General features: G+C 42.3%; 1 protein-coding gene across 1 annotated transcript in view; it reads left to right on the top strand.

Moving 5' to 3' along the window:
- Positions 1-1,068: 1,068 nt before the first annotated feature.
- The window catches only part of SRP68 (signal recognition particle 68), a 29,023-nt gene continuing 13,055 nt past the window's right edge, over positions 1,069-17,036 (top strand). The window contains exons 1-8 of the mRNA XM_065896500.1: positions 1,069-1,228; positions 2,759-2,825; positions 5,214-5,327; positions 8,279-8,474; positions 9,281-9,363; positions 9,608-9,717; positions 10,073-10,155; positions 11,739-11,879. Coding sequence (XP_065752572.1) covers positions 1,069-1,228; positions 2,759-2,825; positions 5,214-5,327; positions 8,279-8,474; positions 9,281-9,363; positions 9,608-9,717; positions 10,073-10,155; positions 11,739-11,879 — 954 coding nt within the window. The remainder of the gene's footprint in view (positions 1,229-2,758; positions 2,826-5,213; positions 5,328-8,278; positions 8,475-9,280; positions 9,364-9,607; positions 9,718-10,072; positions 10,156-11,738; positions 11,880-17,036) is intronic.

Here is a 17,036-nt window from a genome sequence, read left to right as displayed (position 1 = left end):
ATCACTCATTGTGGTTTTTTTTTTTTTTTTTGCGGTACACGGGCCTCTCACTGCTGTGGCCTCTCCTGCTGCCGAGCACAGGCTCCAGACGCACAGGCTCAGCGGCCATGGCTCACGGGCCCAGCCACTCCGCGGCATGTGGGATCTTCCCGGACCGGGACGGGAACCCGTGTCCCCTGCATCGGCAGGCGGACTCTCAACCACTGCGCCACCAGGGAGGCCCACTCATTGTGGTTTTGATTTGCATTTCCCTAATGATTAGTGCAGACTTACTTTAAAAATGCACCATTTAATTTAGTCTTCATAACCACCCTAATTGGTTATCCCCATTCACAGATGAGGGAAAAGGTTTAGAGGGAGATTATTTGCCCAACATCTCCCAACCAGTAATGGCAGAGGCAGAATTGGAGCTGCAGAGATCAGACTCCAGAGCTCGCAGTGCCATATTGCAGAGGAAAGATTGATGGTATCCCTCGCTTCAGCACTTCTCACTCCGCGGACTGCTCGACCGGAAGTCCAGGGAAAGGCACCGATCCCCATCCATTAGGGAAAGTCCCTGCACTATGGTCGGCTCCAAAGGAAAGCGCAGACAGAGGCGGTTCCTCCCAGGCGTGGTGTTTCGTTGCGTAGGGTGGGAACCCCATCTCCGGAGCCCCCGGGGAGGTAGACACTCCGAAATCCAAAGGTCTTAGCCAACTGCACCCGCTCTCTGTGCGCGGGACGTGAGCCGGATCCCCTGTGCAGGGATGCAGGAGGTGTGGGAGGGGGACATCTCCGGATCCTCCACCCTTGGTGGATGGGAAGTAGGATTGCCCCCAGCAGACCTCCGCAGTTACGGCGTCCGCGAGCTTCCAGGCCCTCAGCATAGGCCACCACCGTTTGAGACCCGGAAGCCTAGTCCACGCGCAGGCACACTCCAACAAGTGGCCGCTGCCTGCGGGCAGGCACGTCGGCGGCGGAGTCTGCCGGTATCCCGTCAGCCCGTCCGAGCCGGCTCCGCTCTCTCTCTCTCTCTCCCCGGTCGTCCCGCCTTCTCTATCCCGTCCTGCTCTGCGGCGCAGGGGCAAGATGGCTGCTGAGAAACAGGTTCCTGCAGGCGGCGGTGGTAGCAGCAGCGGCGGTAGCGGTGGTGGACGCGGTGCCGGAGGAGAGGAAAATAAGGAAAACGAACGGCCTTCAGCTGGATCGAAGGCAAACAAAGAATTCGGAGATAGCCTGAGTTTGGAGAGTATCCTACAGTAATCGGGCCTAACTCGCAATGACTACGTGTCGAGCTGGCGGGCCGGGGGCGGGAGAGGCGGCGGGTTGCGGCACGACGTGGGCAGGAGAGGCCGAAGGTTGCAGTTTCTCTCGCTTCTACTTTTTGGCACTTAAGAGTTTCAGGGTCTGGTTTTCGACTGGCCTTTCCTCGCGTCTTCTTTGTCTTCCAGTCTGGGGAACGTCCTCTTCTTTCAAGCGGCACCGGAATATTGGGCAGTTTTCTTCAGTTTCCCCGCGGTTGCCCAGTTGGAGGGCTGGTGATGGGGCTGACACTGGCCACTCTGGTGAACTACTGCCTTGGCAACTGGGGCCACTGAACTGGGGAGTGGAAACTGCAGTCTTGACCTTTTGGCCTAATACTTCTGTCTGACAACTGTCGGGGAATGGATAATAAAAATTACAGTTTGATGCTTTGGAAATGGAGGCAAAAGTTACGTGTTGTAAGGGAAAGCTTATTGCCCATTTTGAATATAAATCATTGTAGGTTAACATTACTTGTATAGCTTTCTTAATAGGTCTGTAGACCTTTTATCTTGTTGAGAGTCATTCAGGTGAATCGGTTTCTAGTTTTCATCAGAGTGTACCACAATGGAGTGTTGATGACATTAGTTTGTGGCTTTTTGAAATGAATAAGTAGTGGAGAAGATGTAGGTGAATTTCTGAAATAATACATTTAGCTTGACATCTTAATATAGTGACGTTTTCAGGAGATTGAAGTTTTACTTTTTGAACTGGTGGTATCCTTTCAAATGGATGTTAGAATGCCTTGATTTTACTGCACAGCTTATATATGTTTGTCTCTTTTTAGTTACTGAAATAGCCCTTTTATTGTTCAGTGTTTTAAAATACATCTGTAAAGAAGCATTGAGGAAACTTTAAAAGAAAACTAAAATTGTAGACAAAGGTCGTTGGACTTCCTGAAGCTTGGGACATAATCTTAAAATATTTTAAGGTTCTTAAAAAGAAAACTAGTATTTTAATGCAAACTGTGGTCTGGTTTGGTTGGCATGTGCTCACCATAGGCACATGCAGCATCACAGCTGTTAAGGAAAGTCAGATTTGGCAGATGTAGGAGGTTATGCAAATAGAGGAGTAGTACACGTCATTTATAACCTGAATCTGCTAAAATGAGTAAAACATTGGGTCCAGGTGTAAATCACTGGGAACCACCCCAGATGTAGTCAGTATTTAGAATCCAGCAGCTTCAGGTGTTGGGTCTCATTAATCCTCAATGGCTAATGATGCCCTCCTTTTTTAGTTTGAAAGTAGTAACAGTTCAGGCAGTCAACTTTTCTACATGCTTAGCCCTGGTCCTGTCCTACTATAAGAGAGCTATTGAAAATGCTTACCAGAGATTTCACTAATGTACTAAGTATTTCAGAAATGTTTAATGTGCTGTGATTTGATACAGATGTAGACCAATAGTACTAATATAGATGAATGTTTTGAGTTATTTGGATTCTTGGCACTGTAAGCTTTTCCTTAATCTTGGCTCTAGTTCTTCAGATTATTAAGGAATCCCAGCAGCAGCATGGTTTACGGCATGGAGATTTTCAGAGGTACAGGTTAGTATCATGTGCAAGATATGTACAAATCTCTGGAATTTTCAAATTTGGTTTGCTCTTTTACTATCCTACTCATTCTGCTGTAACAGAAAGTATACCTAGGAAGTCTAGTTCTTAACTTGTGTTGAATTCTCAGGAAGATACTTAACTTTCAAATTTAAAAGGAGCCAATCTTTTTATCCATTTTGTCTCACAGTATTGCAGATAACATTGGAGGCTTCTGCTGAAAATAATAGTTATGGTAATCTTTTTAAACTTAACTGTATTGTAGGATCTGGGTTACATTCCAGCTGTTGGCAATCACTGTTCTGATTTCCATTGTTATAGTTTTGCTTTTTTCAGAACATAGCCTTTTGTGTCTAGATTCTCTCACCTAATAGATACTGCTCAGTAGTATTCCATTGCAGGGATGAATCGCAGTCTGCTTTTGTTCCCCAATTGAATGGCTACTGGTTGACTCCGATTTTTGTTTTTGCTTTTTCTAGTTATTATTAATTGTTTTCAATGTTACATTTTTAATTAGATTTTTTGGTGGTAAAATATTCATAACATAAAAATGACTTCGATGTGTACCTTTTAGTACGTTTTTATGTCTTTTAGTACATAAATATACTTGTATGTATGTGCCTACCAAGTAGTATTTTTGTTCTTCTAGTCTCTTTCTTTGCATTTTTTTCATAAGTTTGCTCATATCGTATATACAACTTTGTTTTCCGCTTTTTTGCCTAACGTTATATGGTATGTATTTCTCCATGCCTATAAAAATGTTCCATACACGTGATTTTTATTAGTTGCATTATAACTCAATATATAGGCCTACCATAATTTATTTACCTATTCCCCCAAGTTGGTTATTTATATCGTAGCCAGTTTTGTAGGTTTAAAAATATCGTTCCCGTGAATCTCTGTTCATACCCTTTTGTATTTCTGATCATTTCTTTAGCATAGAGTAGTATAGAAATAGACGGTCAGTTCAGGGAGTATGAACATTTTTAAGGATCTTGATAAATGTATCCATATTGCCGGAAAATTTTTACCGATTTATATTTCTACTCATAATGTGTGAGTGTCCCATTTGATTTTTATGTGAAAGGGTAAGTGATAATTAAAGCATAATTATGAATCGAGGGAAAAGATCTAGTTCATAGATTCGGTCAGACTATTATTTTTTCTTTTTAATAACCTGTGCTCTGGTAGCTTTTTTATTTTAATAAATTTATTTATTTATTTTTGGCTGTGTTGGGTCTTCGTTGCTGCACTCGGGCTTTCTCTGGTTGCAGAGAGCGGGGGCTACTCTGCATTGTGGTGCATGGGCTTCTCATTGCGGTGGCTTCTCTTGTTGCGGAGCACGGGCTCTAGTCACGCAGGCTTCAGTAGTTGCAGCATGTGGGCTCAGGGCTCTAGCGTGCAGGCTCAGTGGTTGTGGTGCACGGGCTTCGTTGCCCCGCGGCATGTGGGATCTTCCCGGACCAGGGCTCGAACCCGTGTGCCCTGAATTGGGAGGCGGATTCTTAACCACTGCGCCACCAGGGAAGTCCGCTCTGGTAGCTTTAAGACTGAGATTTTGAAGTACCATTTAATATCATTTTGCATTGTAAATTTTATGCTATATTATTTGATTAAGGGTGGTAAAATTTTACATGTACTTTTACACAATTTAGTCAAAATACATTTATTGCACGTCTATATGTTAGGCACTGTGCTATGACATTGGGGGAAACTTGAAAATAAAATCATCTTTGCACTAAAGGAGTTTATGTTAGTGAGATAGACATATTAAGAACATAGTATAATGCCCTCATATCGTAGTAGAAGTAAGAATAAAAAGTTGCATGAGTACAGAAGAGAGAGGCTTGGCATAGAGGTGATGTTTATAGTTTTCTTATTGATATCCTAATTAACCTCCTCATTTTTCTTCAAATATGCTTGCAGTTTCTTTCTCCACGTCTTCATTGTCATCACAGTCTCCCTCAGGATGCCCCTTCTTCCCTTTTACATCCATCAGAATCCTACTCATTCTTTGGAAACCCACCATAAGTCCACCCCAGCAAAGTGGGTTAACAAGAAGAGAATGATTACTTGTGTCCTATACATTCAATTTGACATTGGCCTTGTTTTTTATGGTTGCCATTCTATCTGCATGATTCTCTCCAACTAGAGTATGGGTTCTTTGAGAATGGGTACTGTGTCCTTGTCTCTTCATGTTTTCTGTGATACCAGTCATATTGCTTGCAAGTTTCCATTCAGTAAATGTTTACAAGAGGATGGTGGTATCTGTAGCAACCATAAGTAGAATACCCCGAACTTTTGACCTTACCTTATTGTAGAATTTACTATTGAAAGTATTATCAGCTTGGCCGAATGATTTTTGCTTGTGGTTTCCTACAGAGGCTACTGTTCCCGTAGACAAAGACGTCTTCGGAAAACACTCAACTTCAAGATGGGGAACAGACACAAATTCACAGGGAAAAAAGTAACTGAAGATCTTCTGACTGATAACAGGTATTGACTGCTCAGTGCTAAGTGCTGAATGCATCTTGCTAATACATTTATTGAACAATTACAGCGTGACAGGTGTTGTGTGAGACTCTTAGTTATTTCACGTGATCCTGTGGGATAGACATCTTTACTACTCCTGTGTTATAAAATGAGGAGACTGAGCCTCAGAGAGACTCTCTAACTTGTTCAGGAGCTGTGGTAGAATGGCAAATGTTGAAGTCAGCGATTAGACTCTAACTGGTTATTAGGTAAGGTTTCTAGAACGCAAATCTCAATGTCTGAGTACTTACTTAAATCATTATGTCTTAAGCGAAATCTGGCCATGTGTGAATTATTACAGAAGAGTTTTGTATTTCAATGCTCAATGCATTCATGCTTAACATGGCAGGATTACTCTATGAAAGCAGTATGTATTAAAAGTCTATGGGTCAGTTCCTCAGACTTTGACCTGTGAGCCAAAATGGTCTTCCTGCCACCTGTTTATTGTAAATAAAGTTGGAACACAGCCACACCATTTATTTAGATATGCTTACAGCTGCTTTTGTGCTACAGTAGCAGAGTAGTTGTGACAGAGACCGTAGGGCCTATAAAGCCTAAAATACTTACTGTTGGGCCCTTTATGAAAAAAGTTTGCTGCCCCCTGGTCCGGTATGTGGCCAGAACTGAGTTAGACACCGTATTGGATGTAGAAGAGTTGGGGAGGCATAGTTATTGAACCTCATTAACTCTGATATTGTTGAGAGATATTGGTTGAGTACAGAACAGGGAACACTACAAGATAGCAAAACTGCTATATTGTGTGAAATTTACTCATAAGAATTCTGAAGTCTTGGAAGGGAGAAGTTAGTTTGGGGGTTCTTGATGGGGAAGCCAGGAAGCCTGCATGGAGGAGGCTGGACCTTTAAGGGTTTGTGAGAGGAAAAGACATTCTGTGTTCAGGGAAACAGCATGCCATGGTGTCTGCATGCAGTGTAGGAACTGTAATGCTCTGGGCAGTTGTTAGCTACTGCTCAGGCAGCGAGGAGGCTCGGAGCTTGGTGTATGAGACACGGTCAGAAAACTAGAGCGTGATGGGATGAAGCAGGATGGATTGATTAAGTCCGATGAGATCAAGTTAGGAAGAGTCTTATAACAGTGAGACCAGGCTAAGCTACAGTTAAAGGAAGATGAATCAAGGCAGTAGTTTAAAGAAAGATTCACCATAATAATAATAAAGTAGCTAACTTATATAGCAGTTAGTAAGTGCCAGGCTCTGGTCTAAGTGTGTTATATGTATCACTGCATGGGAGAGTGAAGCACAGAAAGGGTTAGTATTTTGCCCAAAGTCATACAGCTAGTGAGTGGTGGCACTGAGATTCCAATCCAAGCTCTTAACCACTTCAGTATACTGCCTCTCTTTGCACAGCGAAAGAAATCATCAACAAAATGAACAGGCAACCTATTAAATGGGAGAAGATACTTCCAAATGACATATCCGATGAGGGGTTAATATCCAAAATATATAAAGAACTCATATAACTCAATATCAAAAAAAACAATTCGATTAAAAAATGGGCAGAGGATCTGAATAGAAATTTTTCCAAGGAAGTTATATAGATGGCCATCAGGCACCTGAAAAGATGCTCCACATCACTAGTTGTCAGGGAAATGCAAATCAGAACCACGATGAGATATCACCTCGCACCTGTCGGAATAGCTGTTATCGAAAAGACAAGAAATAACAAGTGTTGGTGAGGATGTGGAGAGAAGGGAGCCCTCGTGCACTGTTGGTGGGAGTGTAAATTGGTGCGGTCACTATGGAAAACAGTACAGAGGTTCCTCCGAAAATTAAAAATAGAACTGTATGAGTCAGCAATTCCACTTCTGGGTATTTATCTGAAAAAAACTCCCAAAAACACGAATTAAAAAAGATATATGCACGCCAGCGTTTATTGTGTAGCATTGTTTACAATAGCTAAGATGTGGAAGCAGCCTAAGTGTCCACTGATAGGTAATAGATAAAGAAGGTTTTATATCTAAATCTATGTCTATATCTATATTTATATGTATATTTAAACCAGAGCTCAGAAACAAAAACAAGGGATGCCAACTTCATCTTTTAAAAGCAAGATCAGGTTACATATATGTGACTCAGCCATAAAAAAGAATGAAATCTTGCCATTTGCGACAACATGGACGGACATAGAGAGTATTATGCTGACTGAAGTTAGAGGAAGACAAATACTGTATGATCTCACTTATATGTGGAATCTAAAAACAAATGAACAAACAAAAAGACTTGTAGAGAACAAGCTGGTGGCTGCCAGAGGAGAGAGAAGTGGGAAGGGGTGGGTGAAATAGGGGAAGGGGATTAAGAAGTACAGACTTCCAGTTATACAGTAGAGTCGCAGGGATATATAATGCACAACATAGGGAATATAGTCAATAATATAGGAACACCTTTGTATGGTGACTAGACTTCCTGTGGTGATCGTTTCGTAATATATAGAAATATCGGATCTCTGTGTGGTACACCTGAAACTAATATGATATTTCAAGTCAGCTATACTTCAATTTAAAAAAATACACACACACACATATATATGTATGTATACACTGCTTCTCAAGGACTTGGTTTCTAACTGAGTTGAGATGAAGGAGCTATGATTCAAAGATGAGGCCAGACTATGTGCCTAGACTGCCTCTATTTGTTAAATTTGGGAGGGGTAAGTCTGGGTTTGCCAAGTTTGAGGCAATAGCAGGCTTTTCAATGAGATGTGTCTGATAGGTGGTTAGAAACCTATCAGAGATGCTGATTTGGGAGCCATGGTTGATACTGAAGAGCAGCTCTGAGGAGGAAAGCAAGGCAGAGCATAGGGAAAAGTTGAGAGGCCAAAGATTGCACGTCAGAGAATATCTGAGTCTGGTGCTCCTGGCCTTTGCTGTTCAGTTGGCCCATTCTGTCTCTGGTTTAGATATTTGCTTCTGGTTCTGATGGATGCTGAGAGAGCCTGGAGCTATGCCATGCAGCTCAAACAGGAAGCCAACACTGAACCCCGAAAACGGTTCCACTTGTTATCTCGCCTACGCAAAGCTGTGAAGCATGCGGAGGAGTTGGAACGCTTGTGTGAGAGCAATCGTGTGGACGCCAAGACCAAGTTGGAGGCTCAGGTTAGTGTCTCAACATCAGTTTTGCTTTATTGTGGAGATTAGAGATGTAAACAGAACAGAGTTTCTTACATTATATGTTTGTAGTCAGGAGAGGAAAAAACTTAATCTTGCTTTTAAAAGGTGAAGTTGGCTCTTGTTTTTGTTTTTGAGCTCTTGGTTTTTAACAATTAGCTCTAACTTTTAAGAAAGCCCATGCTTCTTTTGATACGTGCATGGAGAACTTGTATCTGGGAAGTGCACAAAATAAGAACTTTTTTCTTAATGAATATTTGAAAAGAGATGAAAGATATTTCAACTTTTAATGCTTATGTTATAGCCCAGAAGCGGGTTGTTAAATAAAATGAAGGGAACAAATTTTCTTTATTTTGAAGTTCTTTCCTAGGAAGTAAAATGAATCATAAAATTACCTATGTATCACATTTTATTACTGAAATAAATTTTTTTCTTTTAGAATCAACCTGAATATCTCTGTATTCTTTTTTTTTTTTTTTTTTTAATTTTTTTTTTTTTTGGTGGGGGGTCACACGGGCCTCTCACTGTTGTGGCCTCTCCCATTGCGGAGCACAGGCTCCGGACGCGCAGGCTCAGCGGCCATGGCTCACGGGCCCAGCCGCTTCGCGGCATGTGGGATCTTCCCGGACCGGGGCACGAACCGGCGTCCCCTGCATCGGCAGGCGGACTCTCAACCACTGCGCCACCAGGGCAGCCCTCTGTATTCTTGATATCAAAGTTCGAAGCAAGTAGAGGAGGTTGGGCTGTCTGGTTGTCGGGTGTTGAAGCAGTTTCTCTTTCCCGTCACCTTACAGGCTTACACAGCTTACCTCTCAGGAATGCTGCGGTTTGAACATCAAGAATGGAAAGCTGCCATTGAGGCTTTTAACAAATGCAAGTAAGTCCTCTGGTCCAAAGGCTGTGACCAGTTTTGATGATAGTCACATTCAAGCTGCAGATCAGCTAATGCTTGTTTCTGCGAAAGTTATTACAATTTCTTTCTTTTTTTCTTCTCTTTAGAAATGTTGATTCTTCTCTTTCAGCCTCAGAACATGCAAGTTCTGTTAGTTGGTCTGTGTTCCTTGTGAGTTTATTTTCTTAAAGTGAGGCTGCTGTGAGCCGTGATGTTTCTTTCCTCGCAGGACTATCTATGAGAAGCTGGCCAGCGCTTTCACAGAAGAGCAGGCTGTGCTGTACAACCAGCGAGTGGAGGAGATCTCGCCCAACATCCGCTACTGTGCATATAACATTGGTGAGCGGGCTGCATGGGGTATCGACAGGTGGCTTGGTGGTAGTTCATCTCAGAGAGCCTGGAGAATTTCTTTAACATTCTTCCCTTTCCCTTGCTTCCATATTTGGTGTGGGTTTTGGTTGATGAAAAAAGTAGACTTGTCGGAGTTAGCCCTGCTCGAAATCCGGAAGGGAATTCCATTGCTTCAGTTTTGGCCCTGCCATCTTCTTTACTCACCAAGAGCTTTGTGAAAGGACTTGGGAGGCCTTGAAACGTGCTTATGGAGGGAGAAGAGCTTGGAGTTGAATCTAGTGGTTCTTGAGGGAACACCCAACTCCCTCGAGGATTTTCCACTCACTATCTCTCTTTTTCTCAGGGGACCAGTCAGCTATCAATGAACTCATGCAGATGAGATTGAGGTCTGGGGGCACTGAGGGTCTCCTGGCTGAAAAATTGGAGGTAATCTAGTATGCACATTTTTGTGAAAAGTCTTTGGTTTGAAAAAAGTCCAGTAAAAGAAGTAATCCATAATCCCATCATCCGAGGATAATTGCTGTCAATATATGCATATTTATATCTATTTTTAGCAAAAACTATTTTCACTGAATATTTTAAAGTGTTCAACTTTCTTAATTTGGTACTCATAGAAAAAGTAGGAAATATCAAAGACTGGGAACGATTGGGGGGAAAAAAATAGACTATTTAGGGGCTTCCGTTGTGGTGCAGTGGTTGAGAATCCGCCTGCCAGTGCAGGGGACATGGGTTTGAGCCCTGGTCTGGGAAGATCCCACATGCTGCGGAGCAACTAAGCCTGTGCGCCATAACTGCTGAGCCTGTGCTCTGGAGCCCGTGTGCCGCAGCTGCTGAGGCCCACGCGCCTAGAGCCCGTGCTCCGCAACAAGAGAAGCCATTGCAATGAGAAGCCTGTGCACCACAATGAACAGTAGCCCCTGCTCACCACCACAGCAACAAAGACCCAACACAGCCAAAAATAAAAAATAAAATAAATTAATTAAAAAAAAAAAGAATCATGTGGGTTACCACCCAGAGGTAACCACTGTTAATGATATGATGAATATCTTGCAAACTTTTTTTTTAAATTTTATTTATTTATTTATTTATGGCTGCTTTGGGTCTTCACTACTGTATGCGGGCTTTCTCTAGTTGCGGTGAGCAGAGGCTACTCTTCACTAGTGCGCAGGCTTCTCACTGCAGTGGCTTCTCTGGTTGCGGAGCATGGGCTCTAGTCGTGCTGGCTTCAGTAGTTGTGGCTAGTGGGCTCTAGATCACAGGCTCTGTAGTTGTGGGGCACGGGCTTAGTTGCTCTGCAGCATGTGGGATCTTCCCGGACTAGGGCTCAAACCCGTGTCCCCTGCATTGGCAGGCAGATTCTTAACCACTGCTCCACCAGGGAAGTCCTGCAAACTTGTATATGTAGAGGAAAAGGCATATGTTTTAAAAATAGAATCTCAGCATACACCGTTTAGTAACGTGCTTCGTAAATTTAATGTCTTGTGCATTTTTTCCACTTCAGTAAATACATTTCCATGCATCTTTTGATGACCGCATGGTATTCCATTGTGGTACATGTTTTATTTGACCACTCATTATTGTTGATTGTTTAAAGTGGTAACTGGTATTACCATGAATATCTGTGTCCCCAGTTTTTGTATACATTCTTAGTTATTTCCTTAGGATCAATTTGTACAAGTGCAATTGAATGCTTTGGAAGCTTTTGATACATATTGACAAATACTTTTAGTAAGTTTCTACTAATTTACATTTCTGCTTGTGATGCTTTTCTCCTTACACTCTTGCCAAAACTTAGTGTTGCTCGTTAGCCTTCTGTTGTGTCTTTTTAATATTGGAGTTTCTATAAGCTAAGAAATATGCCAGGGAGGAATTTAAGTACAAATTTGTATATACTCTGTAAGCTGTGATATGTTAGTTTTAGAAAGAGACTAATGATAGTTTCTGCTGATTTTCACCTTGATCACTCATATCCACAGTTAAAGCTTTAACTTTTAAAAACTACCTTCCAGGCCCTGATCACTCAGACTCGAGCCAAGCAGGCAGCCACCATGAGTGAAGTGGAATGGAGAGGCAGAACGGTCCCGGTGAAGATCGACAAAGTGAGGATCTTTTTACTGGGATTGGCCGACAATGAGTCAGCCATCGCCCAGGTAAGGAGCAAGGACCTATTCTGTTCTCTTCTGTGTGTGTCTGGAGGTTTTCCTCGTGTGTTTAACATGTAGTGTTTTGTTGCTGCTTGGGATTTGGTAACAGTCTCAAGATGTACCCTCTTGAATAAAATTATTTTGAAAGCTGAGTTTATCAAGGAGTTCTTATGCTTGGAGGGCAAAGAAATTGACAGTGACAGCCTTCAGTAAAAATGGGAGCAACAAGGGTCTGCTTAAAGTCAGGGGTTACATTCGGCCCAGCAGGTGGTGCAGCAGCATGTATGTCCCTTGTGTCTGTCTGACCTCTTGTCCTAGCCTTCTAGCCCTAAAGGGCCACCTCTTGTTCCTGGGCCTTTTAAAGACAGCTAAACCAGAACATCTTGTTTTATGTGTGGTACATATGCAGTATTCATGCAAAGCCATACTACCTGATGCCCCTGCTGAGATAATTCTTACCTGTTTGTGGGTGTGCACAGCCAAGTGAGTTCCAAAAGATGAGACATCCTGGTGATCTTGGTTTGTATGAAGTAGGCAGTGATTGAGGCATTTTTTTAGAGCTCCTTCTCCATATTAGGTGAAGAACGTCTGAGAAAAAACCAGGCTGCTCCCTGTGTCTCCAGCCTCAGCAGGGACAGTGGCATTTCGTGAGACTTCGCAGCAAGCTCCTGCGCCCGGAGTGATATTTGTATGAGGTGCTTGCTTAGTTGCGCTGATGAGTTGTCTTAAGCATCCAGACCTTTCAGTGACTTGCTCCAAAATGGCTCCTCTGGGTTGGGGACAGCTTTCAACGACTGAAGGATTTCTTTGTGCCTTTTGTCTGTATTACATATTGCCCCTTATTTACCCTTTATTTCCTTGAAAGACAGAAGACTAGAACAATACCAGGAAGTTGAGTTTTCATTAATCTAAAAGACTAAACTTTTTCGGAGAACATTTCATTGGCATTTAGGGTGTAGAGGTCTCTCTTCTGGACCAGGGCTGATAGCAACCATTTAGATTATGCAGCTGCGTTAACTCTTGTTTTAAAGCGGTACATGCTGGAAGAAAAGAACTGCTACAGTTCTGTGCCAGGTATCAGGCAGTGACAGTGGGGCAGAAATTCTGGATAGAATAGGGGGCAAGGGAGGTCAGTAGGGGCAAATAAAATAGGGACTCCTTAGGAATGGGGCCACAGACATACATCAGACAAAGGAGAAGAAAAGATAACATTTATTAAGTAACTTTAAAAAGTTGTTCATGCTTAACATTTAGAAAATATAAATTTTAAAAAATTTTTCTTTATTTATTTTGGCTGTGCCGTGTCTTAGTTGTGGCATGCAGGATCTTTAGTTGCATCATGTGGACTTCTTAGTTGCGGCATGTGGGATCTAGTTCCCCAACCAGGGATTGAACCCGGGCCCCCTGCATTGGGAGCGTGGAGTCTTACCCACTGGACCACCATGGGAGTCCCAAAATATAGATGTTTTTAAGAAATCAACCTTTAAGAAAACAACCTGTGATGAGGTAACTGACCATGGCTTTCTCTAGTTGCAGCGAGCAGGGTCTACTCTTTGTTGCAGTGCACCGGCTTCTCATAGTGGTGGCTTCTCTTGCAGAGCACAGGCCCTAGAGTGTGCGGGCTTCAGTAGTTGTGTCATGCAGGCTCTAGAGTGCAGGCTCAGTAGTTGTGGTACATGGGCTTAGCTGCTCCGTGGCATGTGGGATCTTCCTGGACCAGGGATCGAACCCGTGTCCCCTGCATTAGCAGGCGGTTTCTTGACCACTGCACCACCAGCGAAGTTCTGTATGAGTTTTTAATTGTTATCCTGCAAGATACAGTGGTGTGTTTGAGGAGTGTATGAAATCAAAGGGTTGGAAAGAACCATATAGGGATAGTTTCAAATCTTTAAAGGCTGAAGCGGGAAGAATATTTGAAGCCTGTTAATGTAGTGAATTACATTGATTAATTTTCAGTGTTTAAGCCAACCTTGAGTATCTGGGATAACCCACTTGGTTGTAATATGTTGTACTTTTTATTTATACGTTGCTGGATTTGGTTTGTTAATACTTTAAGAATTTTGCATCTGTTTTCATGAGAAAGAGTGGTCTATGATTTTCTTGTTTTGTATGTAATGTCTTTTTTAGGGTTGGTGTCAGGGTTATACATACCTAATAAAACAAATTTGGAGATGTTCCCTTTTTCTCTTTTTATGAAAGAGTATGTAACACTGGTATTTTTTTTTCCTTAAATGTTTGTTATAATTCACCAGTGATACCATTGGTCCTGGAGTTTTCTTTGTGGGAAGGTTTTTAAAATTTGGTTTTGCTTGTTTTAAACAAATACTATTCCTTTACAAGTTGTAGGGCTATTCGGATTTCCTGTTTCATCTCGTGTCAGTTTGGATTTTGTTTTTTTAAAGGAATTTATTAATTTCATGTAAATTGTTGATTTTACTGACATAGAGTTTACAATATTCCGTCATCATTTCAATGTTTGTAGAATCTTTTAAGTGCCTGGTTAATGTGCCTGTTGTGGTGAACACAGTTATCTGTGGTTTTTAAGCATCTTACAGTACGTTAGGATCACTTGAGTATCAGGGACCTTTAAATAGTTTGGTGGGTCAAAGAAAATGTGTATTAATCCCAGGAATCCCATTAAGGTTTTAACATTAAAACGGGGTGCGGGGGAATGGATTGGGAGATTAAGATTGACATATATACACTATTGATACTATGTATAAAATAGGTAACTAGTGAGAACCTACTGTATAGCACAGGGAACTCTATTCAGTGCTCTGTGGTGACCTAAATGGGAAGGAAATCCAAAAAAGAGGGGATATATGTATACGTATAGCTGTTTCACTTTGCTGTACAGTAGAAACTAACACAACATTATAAAGCAACTATACTCCAATAAAAATTAAAAAAAAAAAACATTAGAAACAGTTGCGTGCTATATCACACATATACCACCAGGTCAAGCCAGTAAATAAAGTAATTTAAGTGCAGTGTCAAAGTTTAGTTGGATCCTGAGATGTCAGGTCTAGCACGGTGGCTGATTAAATGTGTATTGAATTGAATGAACCGTGGGTTATTAAATGTGGGAAATGCCCTTTGGCCATTTGAGGCTAATCTCCAGAAGAGCTACTTGCTCCTTGGTGCCACTGTCAGATGATTTACCTGTTCTCCTTATTGTATCGAGTTGTTCTCTGCCCTGGAAACCAAGCACTCTGCCTGAGAGAGACAGGGCTTTTCACTGCAGTGTTTTCTAACCTGGTTGATGTTGGTGTTTGCCACCCTCTGGGAACTGGAATTCAGGAATTTGATAGCCCCAGCTTCTTGCTTGCTTGTAGAGGTTTTTATGACGTTTAAACACTAAAACTGCAGTTTACTGAAAAGCGTGCAAGGAAGAAATAATTCAGGGAGATCATATTAAACTGCAAAAACTGGAGCTGAGGCTTAGTCAGCTGCCAAACTCCAGCTGCAAGATCCTTCCTTTCTCTAGCCAAGCTTTAGGATCTCATGTCTTTAATATTGTCTTACTTTATAATTTATTTCTGTTCTGCTTTGTTAGTCCTTGGTCCTACCTGAATTGTCACTGGTGGTGATTTGAGGGCATAAGGCAGCTCTTGGGTGGGCAGCTTTAAAGTCTCTGCAGGTTTCATGATTCTTATCCTCAGGCTATGGCTCATGTTTTAATGTTTGACTGGAAGGGAGATCATTTCCCCTTTTCTCTAAAAAAAAAAAAAAAATCTATTTTTAAGTGAGGTTTGTATCCTCTGCTACTCAAGTCCCATGTGTTTTTCACTAGACCTCACTGGGCTGAGCGAGGCTTGGTTCCCATCCCCTTGGTTCTCCTGCGAGTCTGGTGGAGAATGTGGTCTGACTTGCCTTGTTGTCTCTTAGTCACACCACCACCTTCCGGCAATATTTGTAGACAAGCGAAAACCATCTGGGAGCTCTGTTTTAAAGAGCTGGGGGTCTCTACCTCAGGACATAAGCAGCTGGTTTTAGTCAGCGTTGAGACGTGGTTTGAGGCTGTGGAAAAGCACATCCGAGGGTGTTTGAAGTTTTATAAAAATTGATCTTGAGTTTGTTTATTAGGACTGAGTAACACATTACTTCTGGGCTTCAGGTTTCTCTCTGTCATAGGCACACCTGGGAAAGGTCCAGGCAGACCGCAGATTCTCATGCAGGGGGTTTGCCCCTGTGTTTAGGAGCACATTCTTGTTGGTTCAGTGGCAAACTTGAGACATAAGCATGTGGATTCTGAGGGACCCTCCCTCTGCATAGGCATAGAGAGGCGTTTCTTGTTCCACTGCCCCTTCAGGATTATCTTAGCCTCCAAGATAGGTTTATGGAATAAGCGGGTAAGTAGCAAGATACGTTTCAGGCTTCCTGTTTGGAGACGTTCTGTCCAGCCCGGGAGAACCGTGAGAAGTTCTGCTCCGGAGATCAGTGGTCTCCACGTCACTGTGCAGTGCAGCTGCCATTAGGAAAACACGATTGACTGAAGTGCTCCCCTTCAGATAGGCTTTTTCCTTCATTGCGGTTTAAGACTTTTGTAAGATTCCCAATGGATCTTAGAATTTTCTGGAAGCAGAGGGAGAATTTGCTTATGTTCAGTACCTGGATGCAGAGGTTTCCTTACTCAAAGGGAACGAAGGTAATGCATGGCATTAAAGAGGTTTAGCATTTTAGACATCATTTTAATTTTTTTATTTGAGCCATTCCCTCCCTGTAGGAAAGGAGACAGATCCTGTGTAGCTGGTAAAACCAAATTTACTCTTTACTTACTTATACACCCATTGCCCTGACTGCCGAACCCCACCCATCTTAAAAGGGTGTCGGTGGCCTGTTTGCTGGATTGCGTGGTATCAAACTGATGCTGGAGTTGATCCGGCCTGCTCACGATGTGGCTCTGGTATGTGTGTGGTTAGTGCCAGGTCTGTTCGCATATCTTATTCTACGGCTGCTCCGTTACACAGGATCTGTACTTTGAAAAATTTGGCCAGTTTGATTAAATGATTATAAAGAATCTTGCTAACTTGAGATGCTTAATTAACAGTGTTTCGTGCGAGTGTGTTTCTCCAGAGCTGGGCTGTACCGTCCAGTATGTGGCCACTTGAACACATACAGCTATTTAAATTAATGAAAACTTCAGGTTGCTCAGCAGCCGCG

The sequence above is a fragment of the Phocoena phocoena genome, chromosome 19, assembly GCF_963924675.1.
Source record: "Phocoena phocoena chromosome 19, mPhoPho1.1, whole genome shotgun sequence".
Lineage (NCBI taxonomy): Eukaryota > Metazoa > Chordata > Mammalia > Artiodactyla > Phocoenidae > Phocoena > Phocoena phocoena.
This window is presented reverse-complemented; position numbering and strand designations above follow the sequence as displayed.